Source organism: Sus scrofa, chromosome 15 (genome assembly GCF_000003025.6).
Source record: "Sus scrofa isolate TJ Tabasco breed Duroc chromosome 15, Sscrofa11.1, whole genome shotgun sequence".
Lineage (NCBI taxonomy): Eukaryota > Metazoa > Chordata > Mammalia > Artiodactyla > Suidae > Sus > Sus scrofa.
The window spans coordinates 47,374,221-47,398,787 of NC_010457.5; the positions used below are offsets into that span (position 1 = coordinate 47,374,221).

The following is a 24,567-nucleotide window of genomic DNA, read 5'->3' on the forward strand; positions in this document are numbered from 1 at the left end:
ATTCTGGGCTAACATTACTTGGCATACCTGGCAGTGAGACAGGCTGGGGCCTGGGACCTGGGACCTGGGACCTGGGACCCTTTGCCGCAGTGCTCCTTGAGCAACAAAACACAAACTATAAAGGACTAAAAAGAGCTGTATGCATGTGCAGTTGGGGCAAATTATGGACAACAAGACACAAAAAGACCAAAAACCTAACTGCCACTTCTAAAGAGCTGGGAGCAAAAACTGGGTACCAGGAGAAGGAGCACAGCAGCAGCAGGGTAGTGCACATGCTCCCTGCACACACCACCCACAATGGGGCAGGTAAACCACGGAAGATACCCTCTGGCCTGACCCCTAGGCCTGCCCATCCCCTCACCCCACACTTTGATTTATTTTTTAATTTATTTATTTTTGGCCACATCCAAGGCAGAAAACTCAGTAATCAAGATAAATACTATTTCAATACAATATTTCAAACAATTAAAATTAATTCCAAAAGCAAATCCATGACCAAAAAAAAAAAAAAAATCAAAATTTTAAAGAAAGACAGTATCTGACCCTTATTCAGCCTCACTCTAAGCCTGGTCCTAGAGGAACCCCAGTTTTTTGCCACTTCCTTAAAATGAGTGCCTGAGCCAAGCACTTTGCTTGCCTCTCCCAAGCCCTGGTCCTGGCAGATCCTTCTTAGAATCCTTCATTCTCAACAGAAACACACACAGACAGTCATAGACATTAACACACATCCAAATGCTCCTCGTTGTGAAAGTGGCCTGGGCAGTCAGCTCTGCCTCCAAGAACTGAATTCCTGCTCCCATCCAGCAACTGTGGCCTTGACATTAAAAGCAACTTAATACAATTTAAGATATAAAAATATGATTTCCCAATTACATTATTTTCTGGATTTTTTATTGCTTCAGATGATGAAATCTTCTCAGGAACTGTGGTATGCAGAAATGTTTTATGAGGACCTAAAATTAAAAAATGAGCAAAGTTATACTGATGCTTGCAATCTTAACAGTATTTCTAAATCCAATTTTTTGTCTAAGTACATTACCAATTTTGGGGGTATAATCTATGCCTCTGCTTTTCCTTTCCACTCTCTTTTGGTCATTCCCACTTACAAATTTCTTTTCTTTCTTTTCTTTTTTTTTTTTTTTCCTTTGCTTTTTAGGGCCGCACCCACGGCATATGGAGGTTCCCAAGCTAGGAACTGTAGCTAATCGGAGCTGTAGCAGCCGGCCCACGCCACAGCATCTCAGGATCCAAGTGGAGTCTGCATCCTACACCAAGGCTCATGGCAATGCTGGATCCTTAACCCACTGAGCAAGGCCAAGGATTGAACCTGAAATCTCATGGTTCCTAGTCAGATTCGTTAACCACTGAGCCATGATGGGAACTCCCAAATTTCTTAACTCTTGTCAAGATCTTAGGTTTTTATTCTCTGTCTCTATCTAGACACACACACACACACACACACACACACCCATCACCACAACCCCCCTTCTCCCCGTTAGGCAGTTTGACTAGGTAATACTGGGCTACAAATTACGTGTTGGAAAAGAGGTGTGGAAATAATAAAACACACATGCATCAAGAAAGCAGGATCATCTGCAGGAAAAATTTTTTTTAAAAAGCAGAATATTGAAAACAAGGGCGATCTGCAATTTTCCATGGAGAAGGTGGAGGACGGCAGTTGCCAAGAAGATAAATGGCTTCTTCGTGTAGATGCACATATTTCTAGAAGAACATATTCTGGATTCAGAAAGGACCACAGCTTTCATTTCTGTCCATTTTACAGACGAGGAAACCACCCCAGAGAAAGAAAAGATTTTCCACCCGGAAGCTGCCTCTCTACCTTCCTGTATACAGACCCTGAGGCCAAGGGCAAGGAGATGACAGGTGGGGAAAGCAAAAAGGGGCCAGGGTGAGATCTGCGCTTGGATTCTGGACCAACCGAACTAAGTCCTCTCCGCAACCCGGATGGGGTACAGGGGAGTGTGTGGACTCACTGAGGCCTGCGTGCAGTCCCCCGAGGCCGGTGAGAAGGACCAGAAGAAGGAACATGGCTCCGCTGACCTAGAGCCGCGTTGGCTGACTGAGACGGTTGAGGCTTAGAGCAGGCAGCGCGCGGACGGAGGAAGAAACGCCGGCAGGGGGCGCGCGGGAGCTGCTCGGAAGGAAGTATGGAAGCAAAAAGCAGGGGGGTGGGGCTGGAGGGCAGGGGTTGGCTCCGTGGAGAACCGCCAAGACCTTGGCCCAGACTGCTTCTAGGGAAGGAAGGAAAGGCTGCGTGATGTTCAGCTCTCAGTTGCGGCGAGGGTTTCGCTTGCCCCTTTTATTAGACTGGGGATTTGTGACGTAATTTTTAATTACAGGGAGGAGGACAAAGGTAAAAATGCTCACGTTACTGACAGCAAAGAAGTTTCCTCCCAAGACATTGCATGCCACCCAAACAGGCAAAATGCATATATTTGCACGGACTGTTGCAAACGCTGTGACTAGACAGCTATTTTCTAAATTTCATGGTTGCATACGCCGTGACTAGACAGCTATTGAATTCAGAAGACCCCTCTCCCCATACAGTCCGTGTTCGAATAGAGACTTCCTCAAAATCTTCCTTTATGTCCCAAATTATTATTACCACACTCTGTCATCCTGCAACCCCTAATTCTTACATCTTTAATTAGCCCTTTTTACCTTCTGCCTCTAGTGGGAGCAAGAATAGTTTGATTTCCTAAGGTCTATAGGCACTTTCCTTTACAGATCCTAGCCCACATCATATTAAATACGTTAAAATAAGCCACAAGTGACATGAAGGGATCCGAACCCGCTTTATAGCCTGCTCACAAGCATCCAAAAAAAAACAACCCCATGAAACTCTTGGTCCGTGCTTGACAAGTTCTTGGATATCATAAACTTGTAAATCTTTCCAGATCTCCAGTGATCTGAAAAGCATAAGCAAATGCCTCTTTAATACTTAACTACATTGAAGAAATTGCCATGGCAGTCTTGCAAAATGGAAAAGAATGCAATCTTCCTGAGAAGGAATATTACAAATGAACATTACAATTTCTTAGATAAATATCTCTTCACTGAAATTAAGGAAAATGGATTGACAAGCATTTTCTCCTCCTCCTTAAAAAACAATTAGAATACTCACATATAAATATGGTGGCTTCATTTTGAAACAAAATTGGATACCTAAGCATCTGTACCTAGTGTAGGAAGGTGAGAGGTTTCCGGTCACCGACAATAATTCTGGGTCTTACCCTTCAACTCACTTCTGACACCCTCTACTTGGAGATAGTGTCAGACACCACAATAAAGGGCTTGGTCCACCAAGGCTGCCCCTCCTCCCACACTTCAGCTAACAATCACAAATCCACATTGCCACCTGTGCTTCTGACAAACCAGCTGTGGGTTGGGGGTCCCCACAGGGCTCTCCTTGAGTTGGCTGCAGTGACCCACGGACCTCAGAGATAACCCATCATCTGCTAGATTACCTATTTATACATTAACGGGCATAACTCAGGAATAGCCAGATAGAAAAGGTGAATAGGGCAAGGTATGGGAAAAATGAAGAAGTCTTCCTGCCCTCTCTGAGTGCGCTGCTCTCTATGTATTTCCATGGGTTCATGAACCCAGAAGCTCCCTGAATCCCAAACTTTTGGTTTATTATGCAGGACTCATTTTGTAAGTGTAGTTGATTAAATTATTAGTCATTGGTGATTCAACTCAGTATTCAGCTTCTCTCCTGCTCACTGAAGGTGTGTGCATGGGGTTGGGGTTGGGTATATATTCAGTTACATCTTCTTTATCCATTCATCCGCTGATTGACACAATTTTTTTTCATACTCTGCCTATTGTGACTAATGCTGCAATGAACCCAGAGGTGCAGATATTTTTTTCGATATCCTGTTTCCATTTCATTTGGACATATACCCAGAGATAGGACTGCTGGCTCATATAGTAGTTCTGTTTTTAATATTTTAGGGAACCTCAATACTATTTTCCATAGCGGCTGTACCAAACTGCATTCTACCCAACAGTGCACAAGGGTTCCCTTTTCTCCACATCCATGCCAACACCTGTTATTGCTTATCTTTTTGATAATAGCCAATCTAACAGGTATGAAATTATATCTCATTGTAGCTTTGATTTGCATTCCTTGACGATTAGCTATGTTGAGCATCTTGTCATATAGCTGTTGGCCATTTGGATATCTTCTTTGGAAAAATGTCTATTCAGCTCCTCTGCCCATTTTTTAATATTTTTATGTGTGTTAAGATCACCTATTTTTTTTTTACTGGAGTATAGTTGATGTACCTTATGTAAGTTATAGGTGTACAATATAATGATTCACAATTTTTAAAAGTTGTACCCCACTTTTAGTTATTATAAAATACTGGCTATATTCCCTATGTTGTACAGTACATCCTTATAGCTTTTATATGTAATAGTTTGTACCTCTTAATGCCCCACAGCTACATTGTTTCTCCCCAGTGGTAACCACTACTTTGTTCCCTGGTATCTGTGAGTCTGTTTCTTTTGTGTTATAATCACTAGTTTGTTGTATTTTTTTTTTAGATTCTACATATGTGACATCATATAGTATTTGTCTTTCTCTGACTTTTTCACTTAGCATAATATTCTCCAAGTCCACCCATGTGGTCACAAAGGGCAAAATTCCACTCTTTTTATGGTTCAGTGATATTCCATTGTGTATGTGTGTGTGTATATATATATTTATATAAAACACATCTTTATTGATTCATCTGTTGATGAACATTTAGGTTGCTTCCATATGTTGGCAACTGCAATTAATGCTTCTATGAACATTGAAGTGCATGTATCTTTTTGAATTAATGTTTTTGTGGGTTTTTTTTTTTTTGCCTAGGAGTGGAATTGGTGGGTTGTATGGTAGCTCTATTTTTCATTTTCCACTGTAACTGCACCAATTTTCATTCCCATGGACAGTGTAAAAGGGTTCCATTTTCTCCATATCCTCCCTATTATGTTCCACTGATCCATGTGTCTTTTTTTTTGTGCCAGTACCATGATATTTTGATTACTGTAGCTTTCTGCTATAGTTTGAAGTCAGAGCATGTGATTCCTCCAGCTCTGTTCTTCTCAAGATTATCTCTCAGCTATTTGGGGTCTTTTATGTTTCCATACAAATTTTAAAATAACTTGTTATAGTTTTGTGAAAAGTGTTGGTGTTTTGATAGGCATTGCATTGAATTTGTAGATCAGTTGGATAGTATGGTCATTTAACAGTAATTCTTCCAGTCCATGAACATGGTATACCTTTCCATCTGTTTATGTTGTCTTACAGTTTTCTGAGTACAGACCTTTTACCTCCTTAGGCAGATTTCTTCCTAGGCATTTTATTATTTTTGATATAATAGTAAATGGTATTCTTTCTTTCTTTCTTTTATTTCTTTCTTTTTTCTTTCTTCCTTTCTTTCTCTTTTTGTCTTTTGTCCTTTTAGGGCCACACCCACGGTGTATGGAGAATCCCAGGCTAGGGGTCTAATCAGAGCTACAGCTGCTGGCCTACACCATAGCCACAGCAATGCCAGATCTGAGCTGCATCTGCTACCTATACCACAGCTCATGGCAATGCCAAATCCTTAACCCACTGAGCAAGGCCAAGGATTGAACCCAAAACCTCATGGTTCCTAGTTGGATTCATTTCCGCTGCACTATGATGGGAACGCCAGGTATTATTTCTTTAATTTCTCTTTATGATAAATCATTATTGTTGTACAGAAATGCAACAGATTTCTTTATATTAATTTTGTGTCCTGAAACTTTACTGAATCCATTGGTGAGCTCTAGTAGCTCTCTGGTGTTGTCTTTAGGGTTTTCTATGTATAGTATTATGTCATCTGCAAACTGTGACAGTATTGCTTCTTCCTTTCCAATTTGGATTCCTTTTATTTCCTTTTCTTGTCTGATTGCTGTGGCTAAAACTTCCAATATCATGTTGAATAAAAGTGATGAGAGTGGGCATGCTTGTCTTTTTCCTGATCTTAGAATTTGTAATCTTTTCACAGTTGTGTATTATGTTAGCTGTGAGTTTGTCATACATGGCCTTCATTATGTTGAGGTATGTTCCCTCTATGCGCACTTTCTGGAGAGTTTTATCATAAATGAATGTTTAATTTTGTCAAAAGTTTTTTTTTTATCTATTGAGATGATCCTATGGTCTTTATTATTCAATTTTTCAATGTAGTTTATCACATTGTTTAGATTGTTGATATTAAAAAAATCCTTGCATCCCTGGAATAAATCCCACTTGATCATGGTGTAATAAATAGTAATGAAAGGACTACACCTTCTCTATATCCAACAAATTGGCTATACGGAAGGTGTATCCTTCTGTATATCCATTTGGTTGAAGGTTTTTATCATGAATGGATGTTATATTTTTTCAAATTCTTTTTTTTGCATCTGTTGAGATGATTGTATGAGTTTTATCTTTCATTCTGTTAATGTGGTGCATCATGTTTATCGATTTCTGTATGTTGAACCATGAGTGAATCCCAGAGGTAAATCCCACTTGGTCATTTTAATGTACTACTTAATTAGGTTTGTTCATATTTTGTTGATAATTTTTGTATCTATAGATGCCTTTTATTTCTTCAATTTCTTCATCTTTCCTGATTGTTCTAGCTAGGACTTCCAGTACTACATACATTCCCTTTCTTATATTATCTTCCATCATGTTCTATCTCAAGGGATGGAAATAGTCCCCATGCTACACAGTAGGACCTCATTGCTTATCCATTACAAATATAATAGTTTGCCTCTACTAATCCCAAACTCTCAGTTCATCCCTCTCCCTCCCACTCCCCCTTGGCAACCACAAGTCTGTTCTGTAGGTCTGAGTCTGCCTCTATTGTGTAGATAGGTTCATTTATGCCATATTTCAGATTCCACATATAAATGATATCATATGGTATTTGTCTTTTTCCTTCTGACTTACTTCACTTAATATGATAACAATCTGTAGTTGCATCCATGTTGCTACAAAAGGCATGATCTCATTCTTTTCACGGCTGAGTAGTATTCCATTGTATATGTGTATCACACCTTCCTAATCCATTCATCCATCAACGGGCATTTAAGTTTTTCCATGTCTTGGCTATTGTAAATAGTGCTGCAATGAACATAGGGATGCATGTATCTTTCTGAATCATAGTTTCCTATCTGGATATATGCCCAGGAGTGAATTTCTGGATCATATGGTAGTTTTATTTTTAATTTTCTGAGGAACCTCCATACTGTTTTCTATAGTTGTTTTATCAATTTACATTCCCACCAGAAGTGTAGGAGGGTTCCCTTTTCTCCACACCCTCTCCAGCATTTGTTATTTATAGACTTATTAATTATGGCCATTCTGACTGGTGTGAGGTGGTACCTCATTGTAGTTTTGATTTGCATTACTCTAATAATTAGTGATGTTCAGCATTTTTTCTTGTGCCTACTGGCCATGTGTATGTCTTCTTTGGAGAAATATGTTTAGGTCTTCTGACCATTTTTCAGTTGGGTTGTTTTAATTGTTGTGATCAAGTTGAATTATTTTTATATTTTGGAGATTAAACCCTTATCTGTAGCATCATTTGCAATTATTTTCTCCCATTCTGTAGAATGTCTTTCTTTTTTTATGGTTTCCTTTGCTGTGCAAAAGCTTGTAAGTTTGATTAGGTCCTATTGGTTTATTTTTGTTTTTATTTCTATTGCCTTGGGAGACTGACCTAAGAAAAGATTCTTACAATTTTTGTCAGAGAATGTTTTGTGTATGTTCTCTTCTATGAATTTTATGGTGTCATGTCTTATGTTTAAGCCTTTAAGCCATTTTGAGTTTATTTTTGTGCATGGTGTGAGGATGTTCTAGTTCCATTGATTTATATGCAGCTGTCCAATTTTCTCAGCACCACTTGCTGAAGAGATTTTTTTCCCATTTTATATTCTTGCCTCCTTTGTCAAAGATTAATTGACTGTAGGTAGGTGGGTTTATTTCTGGGCTCCCTATTCTGTTCCACTGATCCATATGTCTGTTTTTGTATCAATACCATACTGTCTTGATTACTGTAGCTTTGCAGTATTGTTTGGAATCTGGGAAAGCTTTGCCTTCTGCTTTGTTGCTTTCTTTTTTTCCCCTTAGGATAGCTTTGGCAATTCTGGGTCTTTTATGGTTCCATATAAATTTTTGGATTATTTTTTCTAGTTCTGTGAAAAATGTCATGAGCAATTTGATACGGATCACATTAAATCTGTAGATTGCTTTGGGTACTATGTAATGCCATCTTATTAAATGCTTTCTGGCTGTTATGTAGTTCCCTTGCTTCTATTTTCCCCTTTTGGTGTTTTTCTTACATATTAATATTTATTATCATAATTTCTGTAGATCAGGAATTCAGGTACCATATGGGATCCTCTGATTTAGAGTCTATCTCAATTAGGATTCATAGTGCCCCCTGGGGCCTCAGTCATCTCATGGCTTGATTAGGTAAGGATATGTTTGCTTCTGTCACTGTAGCAAGATTCAGTTCATTTACTATTGAGCAGGAACCCTTAGTCTCTCACTGGCTGTAGAAAGAAGGCCAGCCTCAGTTCCTTCCCACGTGGACCTCTCTATGCTCTATCTCATGCCATGGAACCCTGCTTCATCAGTGCAAATGAGTGAGGAGAGTAAGAGAAAGAAAGGGAGTATGAGCATGATGGAAAAATAGCTTTTTTATTACCTAATCTTGGAAGGAATGTCCCATCATTTTGTGGCATTCTCTTTATTAGAAGCAAGCCACTAGGTTTTTCCCAGATTCAATCTGTAGGTATAAGAACAAGGAGACAGAGATATTTGAGAGCCATTCTATGATGCAAAATGTAGCCTGACTTGGTAAATGTTCCATGTGTGCTTAGACAGAATGTATATTCTCCTGTTGTCAGGTAAAATTTCTATAAATGTCCACTTAATTCCACTGGTTGATGGGACAGTTCATTCTATACCTTTGTTTCTAGTGGTCCTATAAAGTGCTAAGAGAAAGGTATAAAAGTTCCCAACTGATAATACAGTGGATTCATCTATTTCTTCTCTCAGTTCTACCAGTTTTCCTTAATGTATTTTGCAGCAATGTATTGTTATGTATTTTTGGTGGATTTACCCTTTTATCACTATGTAATGTCACTCTAGTACTTTTCATTGCTCTGAAGTCTATTTTTATATTAATATAGCCACCACAGCATTCTCTTGATTTGTGTTTGCATCATGTATGTTTCCATCATTCAACATTTAACCTACCTATACCGTCATATTTGAAGCGAGTTTTTTTAGAAAGCGTATAATTGCGTCATTTTAAAAATCCATTCTGCAATCTCTTTTAATTGGTATTGTAATAATTAATAGGTAAGACTATATTGTAATAATTAGGTAAGAATTTAATCATTAAAAGGTAAGAATATATTGTAATAATTAATAGGTAAGAAGTTAAGCCTGACCTTAGGCTGTATTTTGTTCTCTGCCTTTCCCTTCCTTTGTTACCTACTTCCTGCCTTCATATAGGTTACTTGAACATTTTTGGTACCTCATTTTTATGTAGTGTTTTTAGAATTGAATAAAAATTGTAAAAAAAATTTTAGTGGTTTTAGAGATCACACTAAACATACATGGTTTATCACAGACTGCCAGTTTCAGTGTTTTACCACTTCAAGTAGAATGTTGATACCTAACCACCATTTTGGTCCCTTTACCTTCCTCCCCACTATGAAATATTCTGACAATGTCATAATTTTTGCTTTTAACTGGAACAATTTTTAAAACTCAAGAGCAGAAGAATAATCCTTTATTTTTGCCTATATAGTTATTACCCTTTCTAGTATTGTCATTCTGATATTCCAAGTTTCCTTTTATTATAATTTCCTCTCTTTCTTCATGATTTCCTTTAGCTATTTTAAAGAACAAGTTTACTAGTGATATATGCCCTGTTTTCCTTCATCTCAGAATATCTTTTTTTCTTTTAAAGGGCCACTGCTGCAGCATGTTGAAGTTCCCTGGCTTGGGGTTGAATTGGAGCTGAGCTGCAGCCACAGCAACAGGGAATCCAAGCAGCATCCGAGACTACATGGCAGCCTGGGGCAACCCTGGATCCTTAACCCACTGAGCAAGGCCAAGTATCAAACCCTGCATCTTCATGGACACTGTTGGGTTCTTAACCCACAGAGTCAAAATGGGAACTCCCATCTCAGAATATCTTTATTTCACTTTCATTTCTGAAGGGTATTTTTGCTGGATATAGATTTCTGTGTTCACAGTTCTTTTATTTAGTACTTGAAAATGTTATGTCACTTCCTTTGTCTCCATGATTTCCGAGGAAACTGCTGTCATGAATCATCATTGCTCTATAGGTCATGTGTCATTTCTCCTTGGCTTCTTTAAAGATTTATTTGTCTTAACTTCCAAAAGTTTGTTTTTAGTTATATATTTCTTTAGTTTATCCTGTTTTGGGCCACATGGGGAGCAGTAATGAGGTGCCTTTCCGCCACCACTCCCAGCCAGATGAGCGTCAGCTGAGGACTAGTGTGAAGTCTAAACTACCTCTAGGGAGTTCCTCTGTGGCTCAGCAGGTTGTGAACCTGATTAGTATCCATGAGGATGAGGGTTCTATCCCTGGCTTTGCTCAGTGGGTTAAGGATCCAGCATTGCTGTGAGTTATGATGTAGGTTGCAGATGCTGCTTGGATCCCTCCTGGCTGTGACTGTGGTGTAGGCCAGCAGCTGCAGCTCCAATTCAACCCCTAGCCTGTGAACTTCCATATGCCGCAGGTACAGCCCTAAAAAGCAAAAAAATAAAATAAAATAAAAGTAAAATGACACCTCTGCCTACCAATAACCATGCCCATCCCCCACACCCTCCAATGGCCAGGGCATCAAGGCAGCCACTAGGGAAGCTAGACTTTCACTGTCACCTGAAAAGAATGTGTTATCACACCCCATTTCCCAGTGTAGTGTCAATGGAGTACCAGTAAAGCAGATTTAAATAAGACCCAGAGTCTCAAAACAAGAAAACCGCAAATTGAATGAGAAAAGACAATAGACATTCACACCAAAATGACATAGATGTGCAATTATCTGCAAACACTTGAAGGAGGCTATCATAAAAATGCTTCAATGGGCAATTAAGAACACACTTGATACCAATGAAGAAATAAGTTTCAGCAAATAAGTAGAAGATATAAAGAGGCAAATAGAAATTTTAAAACTCAAAAATAACAAAATAAAAAACTCAGTAGATGTTCAACAGCTTAATGGGGAGAATAGAAGAGAGACTTAGTGAACTTAAGAAAAAAAAGTAAGGAATTCCTGATGTAGCTCAGTAAGTTAAGAACCCGACTAGTATCCATGAGGATGCAGGTTCGATCCCTGCCCTTGCTCAGTGGGTTAAGGATCTGGTGTTGCTGTAAGCTTTGTGGTGTAGGTCGCAGACACGGCTTGGATCTGGCATTGCTGTGGAAAGCTTTTTGGATTGTGATTTCAAAGGGCAAAATGTGGGGCTGTTGAAGAAACTGGAAATTCAAGAAGAAGGGAACCATGAAAGCTCAGGATCCACAGAGTAAAGCCCTCATGTACATAATGTCATGTATATTTTATACTGTTAAAGGCCAAGATTGTAGTGACGGAAACAGATGAATGGTTGCCTTGAGATTAGAGGTGAGGGAAGGAACTGACTGTAGACAGAAACAAGGGAATTTCTGTGGAATGATGTTAATATGATATATATTGGGTGTAATGGTGATCCTATTGTACACAAAAGACAATCTAGAGAAACTCTTGCAAAGAACTATCAGAACATGAGCAAAGCTGTTTGCAGTTTATTTGTGATGGTGGGAGCTATAACAAGTTACCTGTCCATCATTATAGAAAATAGATTAAAAAATTAATTAGATGCACATTATGAAAATATGTAAAGAACCATATAAATTTTTGAACACTACTGACTATTTCAGGTGGAAATAACAGCAATGTATAGATGAAATTTATAAAATATGTAGAATTAAATGTAGTAGCACCATGGACAGAAGGACGTAATAGGAATACTGCTGAAAAGTTATTTTGTTGTTTGTTAAATAGAAAAAAAATGATTCAAGGTAGACTGTAATGAATCAAGAATATATATTATAACCTCGAGAGCCCAAAATGTTAAATGTTAAAAAAGGACAGCTGAAAAACCAATAGAGAAGAAAAATAGATTATTGCTCAATTAACCTAAAAGAAAAAGAGGGGAAAAAAAAACAAAAGAACAAATAAATATGAGACAAATAGAGAACACATAGCAAAATGATATTTAAAACCAACAGTAACAGAAATTATATTACATGTAAATGCTTTTAACACTCCAGTTGTCTGACTAGACTTTTAAAAAAATACATGACCTAACTGTATGTTGTTTCTGTCAGATACATCTTAAATATAAAAAAATATATACATGGGAAATAAAAGGACCAAGATATCCCATGCAAAGACCGACTGTAAAAAAGTTGACCTGCTATAGTAATATAAGAAGAGGGAGAATTCAAGCCTAAGAGTATTACTAGAGAGGAAAAAGAGACTTGCGTAATGATAAAGGGTCAGGAAAACGTAACAGTTCTAAAGATACATGCACTAAGATATAACTTCAAAATACTTGAAACATAAATAATATACCTAAAACAAATGACATTATCTTTAGAAATAACTGCCAATTTTAACATATCTCCTTCAGGAAATGATAGAATAAGAGGAAAAAATTCAGAAGATTTGAAAAAGTGTTAAAAAAGCCTAACTTAATTGACATTTATAAATTTGACAACTGTAAAATGCAGGTTTTCAGTGCACATGGAACATTCATAAAAATAGACCTTAGGGTGGATCATAAGCAAAACAATACTTTCAAGTATTGAAATTATGCAAGTTGTTCTCTGACGATAACTGAATTAACTAGAAATCAATTTTTTAAAAGATTAAACTGAAAATATTCAAATATTGGAAATTAAACAACACACTTCTAAGTAACCCATAATGCTGAGATCAAAATAAAAATTAGAAAATATTTTGACCTAAAGCTTAATGGAAATACAACACATCAAAATTTGTGAAATGCAGCTAATGAGATATAGAACAAATCTATATCTTTAAATGAATTAGAAAACGTTTAAAATCAATGATCTAAACTTTCACCTCAAGAAGCCAGGAAAACAGCAAATGTTAAAAGGCAGAAATCAATGAAACAGAAAACAGAGATGCAATAAAGTATAACTATGGTCAAGAATGAGAGAGGTCATAACTATAGCTCATATAGACATTGAAAAAGGATCTTATGAAAATTTTTTTCCAAAAGATTGACCATTAAATGGATAAACTCCTTTAATGGAAAATCCAAATAGTCCTCTATCTGTTTAAAAAATTGAATCCATAATTTTAAATCTTTCCCCAAAGAAAACTCCAGCATCTTTGGTGAATTTTGCCAAATATTTAACTGAAAAACTGAACAATTTAAAACACTCTTTTGGAAAATGGAAAATGAGAGACTTTTCCTGACTCAATTTATCGATCTCCATACCAAACCCTGAAAAGAGGTTAATCTTTGCCCCTGAGTAGGAAGCCTAAGCTGGGATCTGGGATTCTTTCTGCTTCCTGGGATTTCACCCTGCAGGTCATCTTCAGAGAAGCAAGAGAAAGGTGGCAACCAGAACAAGAGGCCTGGAAAGAGCCAGCACAGCGTCGCTCAGAAGCCTTGGTCCTGGGGTTGTGGGGTGGGTAAGGTGGGCTGATAGCTATGCTGACAGAGCCCTGCATGCAGCCAGCCAAGTCCAGGATGAAGGGCCAGGAGAAGGAATGTAGTCGGCCACCCAGATCATTTCCTGGGTAGGATGAGGCAGATGCCCAGCACCAGGGGCCCCAGACAGTCAGCCCGAGTGGGCGGTGGGGAGAGCTGAAGAGAAGAGCTCAGGGAGTCGGGGGAGATGAGATTGACCATCCTCAGTTACCGGTCCTGAAATGGCTGAACTGCTGTCTCAGGGGTGGAGGAGGAAAGAACAATAGACGCTATGCAAATTGGTTCACACTCGGTTTATTGTTTTCTTCAGCTGTGACCAGGGAAGGACAGGCTGAATTTTTATGTCTCAGTGAGACACCAGGTAATATCCATCGCCTTCTGAAGGAATTATTGGTTACTGTGGAAGAGAACAAAGACACACATGCTTAAGGAACTGGTAGCAAGAAAATTACCTTCCGTTGCAAAACATACAGTTGCCAAATGAAAAATTCATGAAGCAAAAAAGAATGCTAGGAAGAATTTTGACAGTTTTGCTTGTGAAATTATTTAGCTGTAACTTATTTACTAAAAATTTTCTGTGTTTTTTGGGGAACCATCGTATTTAATCAGAAGTACTTGCCCATGAGAAATCCTAACATTTTTTTTCCACGTGCAATGAAATGTTCATGAATATAACAATTAAGTTAAATTTGTATATTTTTTTTAGAAATCTAAATACGTATCATTGAATCTGTAGATTGCTTTGGGTAGCATGGCCATTTTTACAATATTAATTTTTCCAGGACTTCCCGTCATGGCTCAGTGGTTAATGAATCCGACTAGGAACCATGAGGTTGCAGGTTCAATTCCTGGCCTTGCTCAGTGTTAAGGATCTGGCATTGCCGTGAGCTGTGGTGTAGGTTGCAGAGGTGGATCAGATCCCACGTTGCTCTGGCTCTGGTGTAGGCCAGCGGCTACAGCTCCAATTAGACCCCTAGCCTGGGAACCTCCATATGCCACAGGTGTGGCCCTAGAAAAGACAAAAAAGACAAAAAAAAAAATTAATTTTTCCAACCCAGGAGCATGGAAAATTTTTCCATTTCTTTACATCTTCTTTAATTTCCTTGATTAATGTTTTATAGTTCTCAGCATATAAGTCCTTTACCTCCTTGGTCAGGTATATTCCCAGGTATTTGATTTTTGGAGGTGCCATTTTAGAAGTATTGTATTTCTGTATTTCTTTTCTAATATTTCATTGTTAGTATATAGAAATTCGACTGATTTCTGAATGTTAATCTTATATCCTGCTACTTTGTTGAATTTGTGGATCAGTTCAAGTAGTTTTTGGGTTGCGTCCTTAGGGTTTTCTATATATAGTATCATGTCATCTGCATACAGTGATAGTTTTACCTCTTCTCCTCCTTTTTGTATGTCTTTTATTTCTTTTGTTTGTCTGATTGCTGTGGCTAGGACTTCCAGTACTATGTTGAATAACAGTGGTGAGAGTGAGTATCCTTTTTCTGTTCCAGATTTTAGTGGGAAGGCTTTCAGCTTTTCTCCATTGAGTATTATATTTGCTGTGGGTTTGTCATAAATGGCTTTGATTATGTTAAGGTATGTTCTGTCTATACCCACTTTGGTAAGAGTTTTGATCATGGATGGATATTGGACTTTGTCAAATGTTTTTTCTGCATCTATTGAGATGATCATGTGGTTTTTGACTTTTCTTTGATTAATGTGGTGACATTGATTGATTTGCATATGTTGATCGCAAAAGAGGTAAAACTGTCACTGTATCCAGATGACATGATACTATATGTAGAAAACCCTAAGGACGCAACCCAAAAACTACTTGAACTGATCCACAAATTCAACAAAGTAGCAGGATATAAGATTAACATTCAGAAATCAGTCAAATTTCTATATACTAACAATGAAATATTAGAAAAGAAATACAGAAATACAATACTTCTAAAATGGCACCTCCAAAAATCAAATACCTGGGAATATGCCTGACCAAGGAGGTAAAGGACTTATATGCTGAGAACTATAAAACATTAATCAAGGAAATTAAAGAGGATTCAAAGAAATGGAAAGATATTCCATGCTCTTGGGCTAGAAAAATTAATATTGTAAAAATGGCCATACTACCCAAAGCAATCTACAGATTGCATGCAATCCCTATCAATTTACCCACGACATTTTTCACAGAACTAGAATAAACAATCCAAACATTTATATGGAACCACAGAAGACCCAGAATTGCCAAAGCAATCCTGAGGAACAAAAACCAAGCAGGAGACGTAACTCTTCCAAACGTCAGGCAATATTACAAAGCCACAGTCATCAAGACAGTGTGGTACTGGTACCAAAACAGACAGACAGACCAATGGAACAGAATAGAGAACCCAGAAATAAACCCAGACATCCACGGTTAATTAATCTTTGACAAAGAAGACAAGAACATAAAATGGGAAAAAGACAGTCTTTTCAGCAAATATTGCTGGGAAACCTGGACAGCTGCATGCAAAGCAATGAATGTAGAACACACCCTCACACCATGCACGAAAATAAACTCAAAATGGCTTAGAGACTTAAATATAAGACAAGACACCATCAAACTCCTGGAAGAGAACATAGGCAAAACGTTCTCTGGCATCAACCTTACAAATGTCTTCTCACATCAGTCTCCCAAAGCAGCAGAAATAAAAGCAAAAATAAACCAATGGGACCTAATTAAACTGACAAGCTTTTGCACAGCAAAGAAAACCATAAAAAAAAAATGAGACAACTTACTGAATGGGAGAAAATGGTTTCATATAAAGCAACTGACAAGGGCCTAATCTTTAAAATATACTAGCAACTTATACAACTCAACAGCAAAAAAGCCAACCACCCAATGGAAAAATGGGCAAAAGACCTGAATAAACATTTCTCCAAGGAAGATATGCAGATGGCCAACAAGCACATGAAAAAATGTACAACATCACTGATTATTAGAGAAATGCAAATCAAAACTACCATGAGATACCACCTCACACCAGTCAGAATGGCCATCATTACTAAGTCCACAAACAAGTGTTGGAGGGATTGTGGAAAAAAGGGAACCCTCCTGCACTGTTGGTGGGAATGTAAGCTGGTACAGCCACTATGGAGAAGAGTATGGAGGTACCTTAGAAATATATGCATAGAACTACCATATGATCCAGCAGTCCCACTCTTGGGCATATATCCAGACAAAACTCTCCTTAAAAAAGATACATGCACCCGCATGTTCATTGCAGCACTATTCACAATAGCCAAGACATGGAAACAACCCAAATGTCCATCAACAGATGAATGGATTAGGAAGATGTGGTATACACTCACATACACACACACACACACACACACACACACACACACACACAATGGAATACTACTCAGCAATAAAAAAGAATGCAATAATGCCATCTGCAGCAACATGGATGGAACTAGAGACTCTCATACTGAGTGAAATAAGTCAGAAAGAGAAAGACAAATACCATATGATATCACTTATATTTTGAATCTAATATGCAGCACAAATGAACCTTTCTTCAGAAAAGAAAATCATGGACTTGGAGAATAGACTTGTGGTTGCCAAGGGGGAGGGGAGAGAGTGGGATGGATTGGGAGCTTGGGGTTAATAGATGCAAACTACTGCCTTTGGAATGGATTAGCACTGAGATCCTGCTGTGGGCACTGGGAACTATGTCTAGTCACTTATGATGGAGCATGATAAAGTGAGAAAAAAGAATGTATACATATATGTGTAACTGGGTCACTGTTCTATCCAGTAGAAAAAAAATTGTATTTGGGGAAATAATTAAAATTAAAAAAATAAATATAAATAAAACCAGAGGCTCTAAAAAATAAATAAGTAAATAAATATACATAGCTTTTACTTTTTTCATATCTTGCAGCCAATCATTTTTGATTTTTCACATTATAAACAGTGTTGGGGTTTTGGTGCTTGGAAACTCATAGGTCTTAAGGATTTTTGCCTACAGTGCCTAATGGATAAAGTGGCCAGATCATGAATTCATTTTATAGACTAATTTATATACAAATACATGACATGAATATAGAATTCAGAGGTAATGAAACTGGATATGGCTCTGTGGAGCTCCTGGGCATAAGAGCCTTTCGGTGTCCCCCATTTCTTGTTCTTCAGCCACCATGACCTTCCCTGAGTTCCTAGGGACAGGTTCAGACAGTTGCTGATCAGGGAAGAGAGGAGATGCAAAGACAAGGGAGGAACATTCAAGACAGTTTAAAGTCCTTCCTTGTCTTTCTCTCTGGCTTAATTGCACCCTATACCTGAAAGCTAAAGATTAGGCACCCTGAGCACAATTGTCTGTGGGTTAAAGATTATTAGCACATGATGTTTTTCAGGAACTTTCTTATTTTGTTCCAATCTCTCGTCAAAATGCCCTTTTTGCAAGTACTGTGATTCTAGGCAATAACCCAGAAGACCACCATCATAATCATACCGAGATCTCCTGACTCCAGCTTTGATGACTAAGATTCCCCCAAAAGAAAGAAGAATGCATGTTTGTCCCAATCCTGATTCCTATCTGAAAACCTGTTTTTCTCCTTTTTACTATAAAACGCCTCACAATTCTTGGCGGGGGCGGGGGCGGGGGGGAGGGGAAACAGTCTTTAGGGCATTAGCCTGCTATGACCATCCTTTGCCTGGCATAGCAATAAAGCTATTTTTTTCTCCTTTACCCCAACCAAACTCTCTCTGCATTTCAATTCAGCACCAGCAGACAGAGGCCAAATTCCAGCAACAATAAGAGAGGTATAATTTTACCTTCCCATCCTTTCCCTACCTCTGCTACTTATTATCTTTAAAACATATCTTTACCTGGCCATTACCCTCAAGCAATTCAGAGTTCATCAGGAAAGTAATGCCTATAGAGGTAAGCAGAAGTTTGGAAGTATTACAGTGTTTGAGCACTACATTCACGAATCCCTTGGTAATGGTGACAGAGTGGAGGCAATACATAAAATCAGCTTTTTTTCCTTCAAACTTAGTTTGGAGAAAGTAATGTCTATAAACGGGTAATTATGTTAGGAGGCATCCATAACCAAAAGAATAAAGGATATAGAAATGCCAATAGCTTCCCTAGTGGGACTGGAGGGTGGGTATAGACTTGATCAGGGAGGACAGAAACCATGTAATATGGTGCTGTGGCCTGAAAATTTAACCTAGAATATCAGTGGATTGAATGTAACTAAAAGAAGACATGTTAAGGAAAAATGCTGGACAGTGCAAGAAAACTAAAACCTTACAAGGGAGAAAGAAGATTAGCAGATCAGTAAATAATTGAGGACTTCAGAAGGATCACAAGGCCACATGTAAAAGTGAAAACTCAGAGAACCCTTATTAACACAATTGTGGACTGTTGGGCTGGGTGGGGGATGTGGAAAATGCATAATTTGAGTGTGTTTACGATAACTGTCTCTTAGATAAACTCCTCCTAACTGGGGTAATAATCCACTCAGTTGTTCACATTGAGTTTGTGGGTATAAATATAATCTGAACAAAAAAGCAATATTTCCCTTTGTGTTATTTCACCATAAAGCATGTAAAAATGCTCTGCTTATGAGTGAGTTTCACAAAATAATTGGAAATATCTTGTCCCTCATTAGACTTAACTAGTTTTTTTCCTGTGTATCAAAAAAGTAAGCAATCAATATAAAATTAGTAAACTGAAGAAAAGATTGAATTAATTAATACTCATTCCTAGAATGGAAAATAATAAGTTGTTTATAGTGCAACACTTTATCAATTGTGGCTGATCAAAAAATATTAAGCAATTATTTATTCATTCTTATTTTTAATATATACATACTTTTATAAGAAACATTTACTAAGTTACTTACCTGCTGGTATTTGTTTGGGCACTACTTTCTGACTTGGATCTAAATAAAAATAAAAAGGTCTAAAAGTTAATACTAAGAAACTGGCCTACTTTACAAACGAAGATCAAGCCATTTTATACGAAAACTAACTCTTTTACCACCTGGGCCATGCAGATAAGTAGCATTCTTATTTATCTAACACCAAGTGCAACAGACAGTGTAAAATTTAAATCCTCCAGTAGGGAAATGTATCAAGATAGTGGAGATGGATTTTTTCCTTTATCACTTCTAAGCACAGGTAAATGCCTAAATTTGGCCTCTGGGTTACAAGTTAGCTTCTTATTTGTTCACATGTAAATTGCCACATTTGCAAATTAAAACTCATCTGGGCAAACTAGTAGACTTAACTGATGAATAACTCCCCCTTTTTGATTCCACAAGGAAAGCTTCCCATTTCTATTTTGCAGAAAAACTCAAGAAAAATAGCACAAAAAATTAATACCCAACTGAGACTGACAGCCAGAAAAGGCTTTTTATCTATTGGTATAAAAATGAAGAAACTAGAAATTCAGAGGGAAAATAGGAGCAAAAGCTGAATGACTACATGGGAATCTGAATTACTTATACCTTAATGGGCAGATTTTAATAACCCTAGCTTGGATGTAATCAGGGCACAGATACTTAGGTGTTAGAAAGCTACAGTGAAGCCTAAGCCTGGTGGTCTCGAATGGAGATAATAAAATATGTGGCCACTGGAAATGCAACAGGCAAATTATTTCAGTCGCGTGGATGGAAAAGGACCCCAGACCTGTGGGGCAGGACCCCAGTTCCTCAGTTACACTACCCACAAATTTGAACCAGCAAGCATAAAGAAAAAATATAGTGAAACATTCATGCCCCAAGACTGGCAAACCTGAAACATTCCCCTCTTCTTAATATATGTATGCCTCTATAACTCCGGCTGTGCAGAATTCCCGAAAGAATGCTCACTGCCCCTGATGATGAGCTTACAAATCTCAGTTACAAATTACTGTGTGTTAAATGCCCATAGCCACAGCACAGCAGAACAGAAAATTCACATATTAAAATCAATGGGTAATATAAAAACCTTTAATAGAAATGTTTAGGATCTCCCTAGATATCAAGGCAGAAATAAGGCAAGAAAAGCTTGGTTGTTAAGAGAATGGGTGATTTGGAAATGAATATGAGGAAATCAATGACAGATAGAGCCATGAAAATGCAGAGCACATGAACAGCCAGGTTAAGAAACATGGAGGATACAGTGAGAAGACTCTCCCAAATATAGACATTTCAGAGGTAGAAAAGAAAAAGATTGCAAAAGAGTCAATAATTAAAGAGATAATGACTGTTTTCTCAGAATTAATGACCTGAGGGCTGATATCTCAAAACTATGGGGGATCCAGAGCAGCATAAATAAAAACAAATTCTATCAGAACATATAATAAAACAACAAAGCATTCAGGACAAAGAGGAAATCCCCATCAAAAAAATGGGCAGAAGATCTAAACAGACAGTTCTCCAAAGAAGACATACAGATGGCCAAAAAACACATGAAAAGATGTTCAACATCACTCATTATTAGAGAAATGCAAATCAAAACCACTCTGAGGTACCACCTTACACCAGCCAGAAAGGCCATCATCCAAAAGTCTACAAACAAGAAGTACTGGAGACAGTGTGGAGAAAAAGGAACCCTACTACACTCTTGGTGGGATTGTAAGTTGGTGCAACCACTGTGGAAAACAGGATGGAGATGCCTCAGACAACTACACATAGAACTCCCAGTTGATCCAACAATCCCACTCCTAGGCATCTACCCAGAGAAAACCACGACTCGCAAAGACACATGTACTCTGATGTTCATTGCAGCACTCTTCTCAATAGCCAAGACATGGAAACAACCTAAATGTCCATCGAGAAGATGTGGTACATATACACAATGGAATATTATTCAGCCATTAAAATGAACGAAATACCTGCATTTTTAGCAACATGGATGGACCTAGAAACTATCATGCTAAGTGAAGTCAGCCATACAATGAGACACCAACATCAAATGCTTTCACTGACATGTGGAATCTGAAAAAAGGACAGACTGAACTTCTTTGCAGAACAGATGCTGACTGACTCTCAGACATTGAAAAACTTATGGTCTCCAGAGGAGACAGTTTGGGGGGGTGGAGGGATGTGCTTGGGCTGTGGGATGGAAATCCTGTGAAATTGGATTGTTATGATCATTATACAACTGCAGATGTGATAAATTCATTTGAGGAATTAAAAAAAACTCAAAAAAATCTACGAGGGATTTATACACAATGAATAATTTTTTCATATATATGATTGTGGGATATTAAATTTTAATGGGAAAAAACATTAAAAAATGAGCATATAATAAAACAACAAAGCATTCAGGACAAAGAGGAAATCTTAAAAGTCATTTAGAGTAAACGGATTAATTGGAAGGGAATGATAAATTAATGACTGACAGCTGAGGTCTCATCAATGCCAGTAATTGTCACATGACAGCAACACAATACTTTAAAAGAGCTGTGGAAAGTGACTCTAAACTGCAAGTCTGGAACCATTTAAGCTGCTTTCAAAGATGAGTATGGTCCCGGTGTTGTCTTTACTGCCTGCAAATAATAAATCCTTCCTTCTCCAGAAGAAAAAAAAAAAAAAAACCCCAAAGATGAGTATGAAAAAGATGAGTTTAATACCATATAGTTATAATCACAGACACTAAAACTAAAAGGATTGTATATCAGGAAAAGGAAAATTGAAATCAAAATTAAAAAAAACAAAAAATGGTTTCTAGAATGAATAGTGAGCAAAGTAATTAGTAAATAATGTTGTTAAATCCTGGTAAGTATTCATTTAATATAAAATGATAATGGTAATAATAATAATAACTGACAAATGGAGGGGGAGTCAGAAAGATAAAAATGAAACCCAGGAAAAGTTAAAAGTCAAACGACATTTTGTGAGAGTAATGATTGGAGTTTGCTGATAAATGATCTAATATCCTTCCGTCATTTAGAAAAAGACTGAAAGTATTGACTGAATTTAGATATTTAAAAAGTTATACTTGGAGTCCCGTTGTGGTGCAGAGGAAACAAATCCAACTAGGAACCATGAGGATGTGGGTTTGATCCCTGGCCTTGGTCAGTGGGTTGAGGATCCAGCGTTGCTGTGGCTGTGGTGTAGGCTGGCAGCTACAGCTCTGATTCGACCCCTAGCCTGGGAACCTCCATATACTGCGGGTGCAGCCCTAAAAAAAAAAGTTATGCTTCAGTGGTATTAATATAACCTATGCTGGGATTCATCCCACCTCCCTGCATTCTTTGATCTCAACAGTCTTTTCCACTGATTTTCCACCAGGAAAAGATTATTCCAAAAATAAAGGATCTGAAAACTATAATGGATCTTATGTCAGTAAAACACAGAAGCAGAGTCAAGTGACATCTTTTATTTTTTATTTTTTTTTTGTCTTTTGTCCTTTTTAGGACCACACACCCGCCGGCATATGGAGGTTCCCAGGCTAGGGGTCTAATCGGAGCTGTAGCCACTGGCCTACACCACAGCCACAGCAATGCGGTATCCGAGCTGCGTCTGTGACCCACACGACAGCTCACAGCAACACTGTATACTTAACCCACTGAGCGAGGTCAGGGATCAAACCCACATCCTCATGGTTACTAGTTGTGTTTGTCACCGAGCCATGACAGGAACTCAAGTGACATCCTTTAAATCTAAATGAATTATCCTAAATATACTTCCCTGGTGTACCCCAACCCAGAAGGATAGAGCAGTGGATTAACATTCCAGATTATACTCCCCCAATGGTAATATAGGTACATTTGCTGCCATCCCTCCCTCAATGTAGGTGAGTAAGTATCCTAAGGGAAATGAATTCTATTGACAGGGTTTCAGAATGAGAGACAATATAAAGGAGAGATGGGAGCAGGTATTAACATTATAGATAAATAGATGTGTGTGTATGTGTTTGTGTGTATTTGTCTATGTACCTTTGTGTTTGTGGATTATTATTATTATTATTATTTTTGGTCTGGCTGCCTGTGTATGTGGATGTGGAAAACATTAAAAGCAATCATTCATGGGGAGTTCCCGTCGTGGCGCAGTGGTTAACGAATCTGACTAGGAACCATGAGGTTGCGGGTTTGATTCTCATGGTGTAGGTCGCAGACGTGGCTCGGATCCTGCGTTGCTGTGGCTCTGGCGTAGGCTGGCAGCTACAGCTCCGATTAGACTCCTAGCCTGGGAACCTCCATATGCCGCGGGAGCGGCCCAAGAAATGGCAAAAAAACAAAAACAAAAACAAAAACAAAAAGTAATCATTCATTCACGTAACACACATGTATTGAACACTTACCATAAACCAAGAACTGTGCTACATGCTAGCTATACAATGCTGAGCAATATAATACGCTCTACAATAACAGAGTATAATAAGACATATGTCCAAGGTGAGGAAAAGGTGACTGTGTTTGAGGACCAAGGATAACTCCCTCACACAGAGAGCACATGATAACAACAATCAATGTTTTTAGTTTGGTGAGAGAAACCCATGACTCCAAGGTGTCACAAAAGGAGATGATCATAATAACAAAAGAGAGATAAAGGATAAGAAAAGCAAGCATTGTGATTAAAGAGAAAGATTTCATCTGGACTAAAAGAAATTATACAGCCCTGTTGTGCATCCTAGACAGTTTACTCTATAGATTTGGACGTGTTTTGGGATAGCTGTGTACTCTGAAGGAAACTATGTGAAATAACACCATCCCAAACTGTTGGATGTAGAAAAACAGACAATTACTGTACTATTATTCAGAGATAGCCACCTTTCAGGAATTGAA

At 38.0% G+C, this 24,567-nt stretch overlaps 2 protein-coding genes across 2 annotated transcripts in view; both read right to left on the reverse strand.

The window, feature by feature from the left end:
- Positions 1–2,187, reverse strand: part of ADAM5 (a disintegrin and metallopeptidase domain 5) — a 33,265-nt gene extending 31,078 nt beyond the window's left edge. Inside the window, exons 1-2 of the mRNA XM_021074731.1 lie at positions 1,995–2,187; positions 874–953 (exon numbers count right to left, since the gene is read on the reverse strand). Coding sequence (XP_020930390.1) covers positions 874–953; positions 1,995–2,049 — 135 coding nt within the window. The 5' untranslated portion in view covers positions 2,050–2,187. The remainder of the gene's footprint in view (positions 1–873; positions 954–1,994) is intronic.
- Positions 13,865–24,567, reverse strand: part of LOC100525542 (disintegrin and metalloproteinase domain-containing protein 32) — a 133,724-nt gene continuing 123,021 nt past the window's right edge. The window contains exons 22-23 of the mRNA XM_021075123.1: positions 19,694–19,732; positions 13,865–14,198 (exon numbers count right to left, since the gene is read on the reverse strand). Coding sequence (XP_020930782.1) covers positions 14,189–14,198; positions 19,694–19,732 — 49 coding nt within the window. The 3' untranslated portion in view covers positions 13,865–14,188. The remainder of the gene's footprint in view (positions 14,199–19,693; positions 19,733–24,567) is intronic.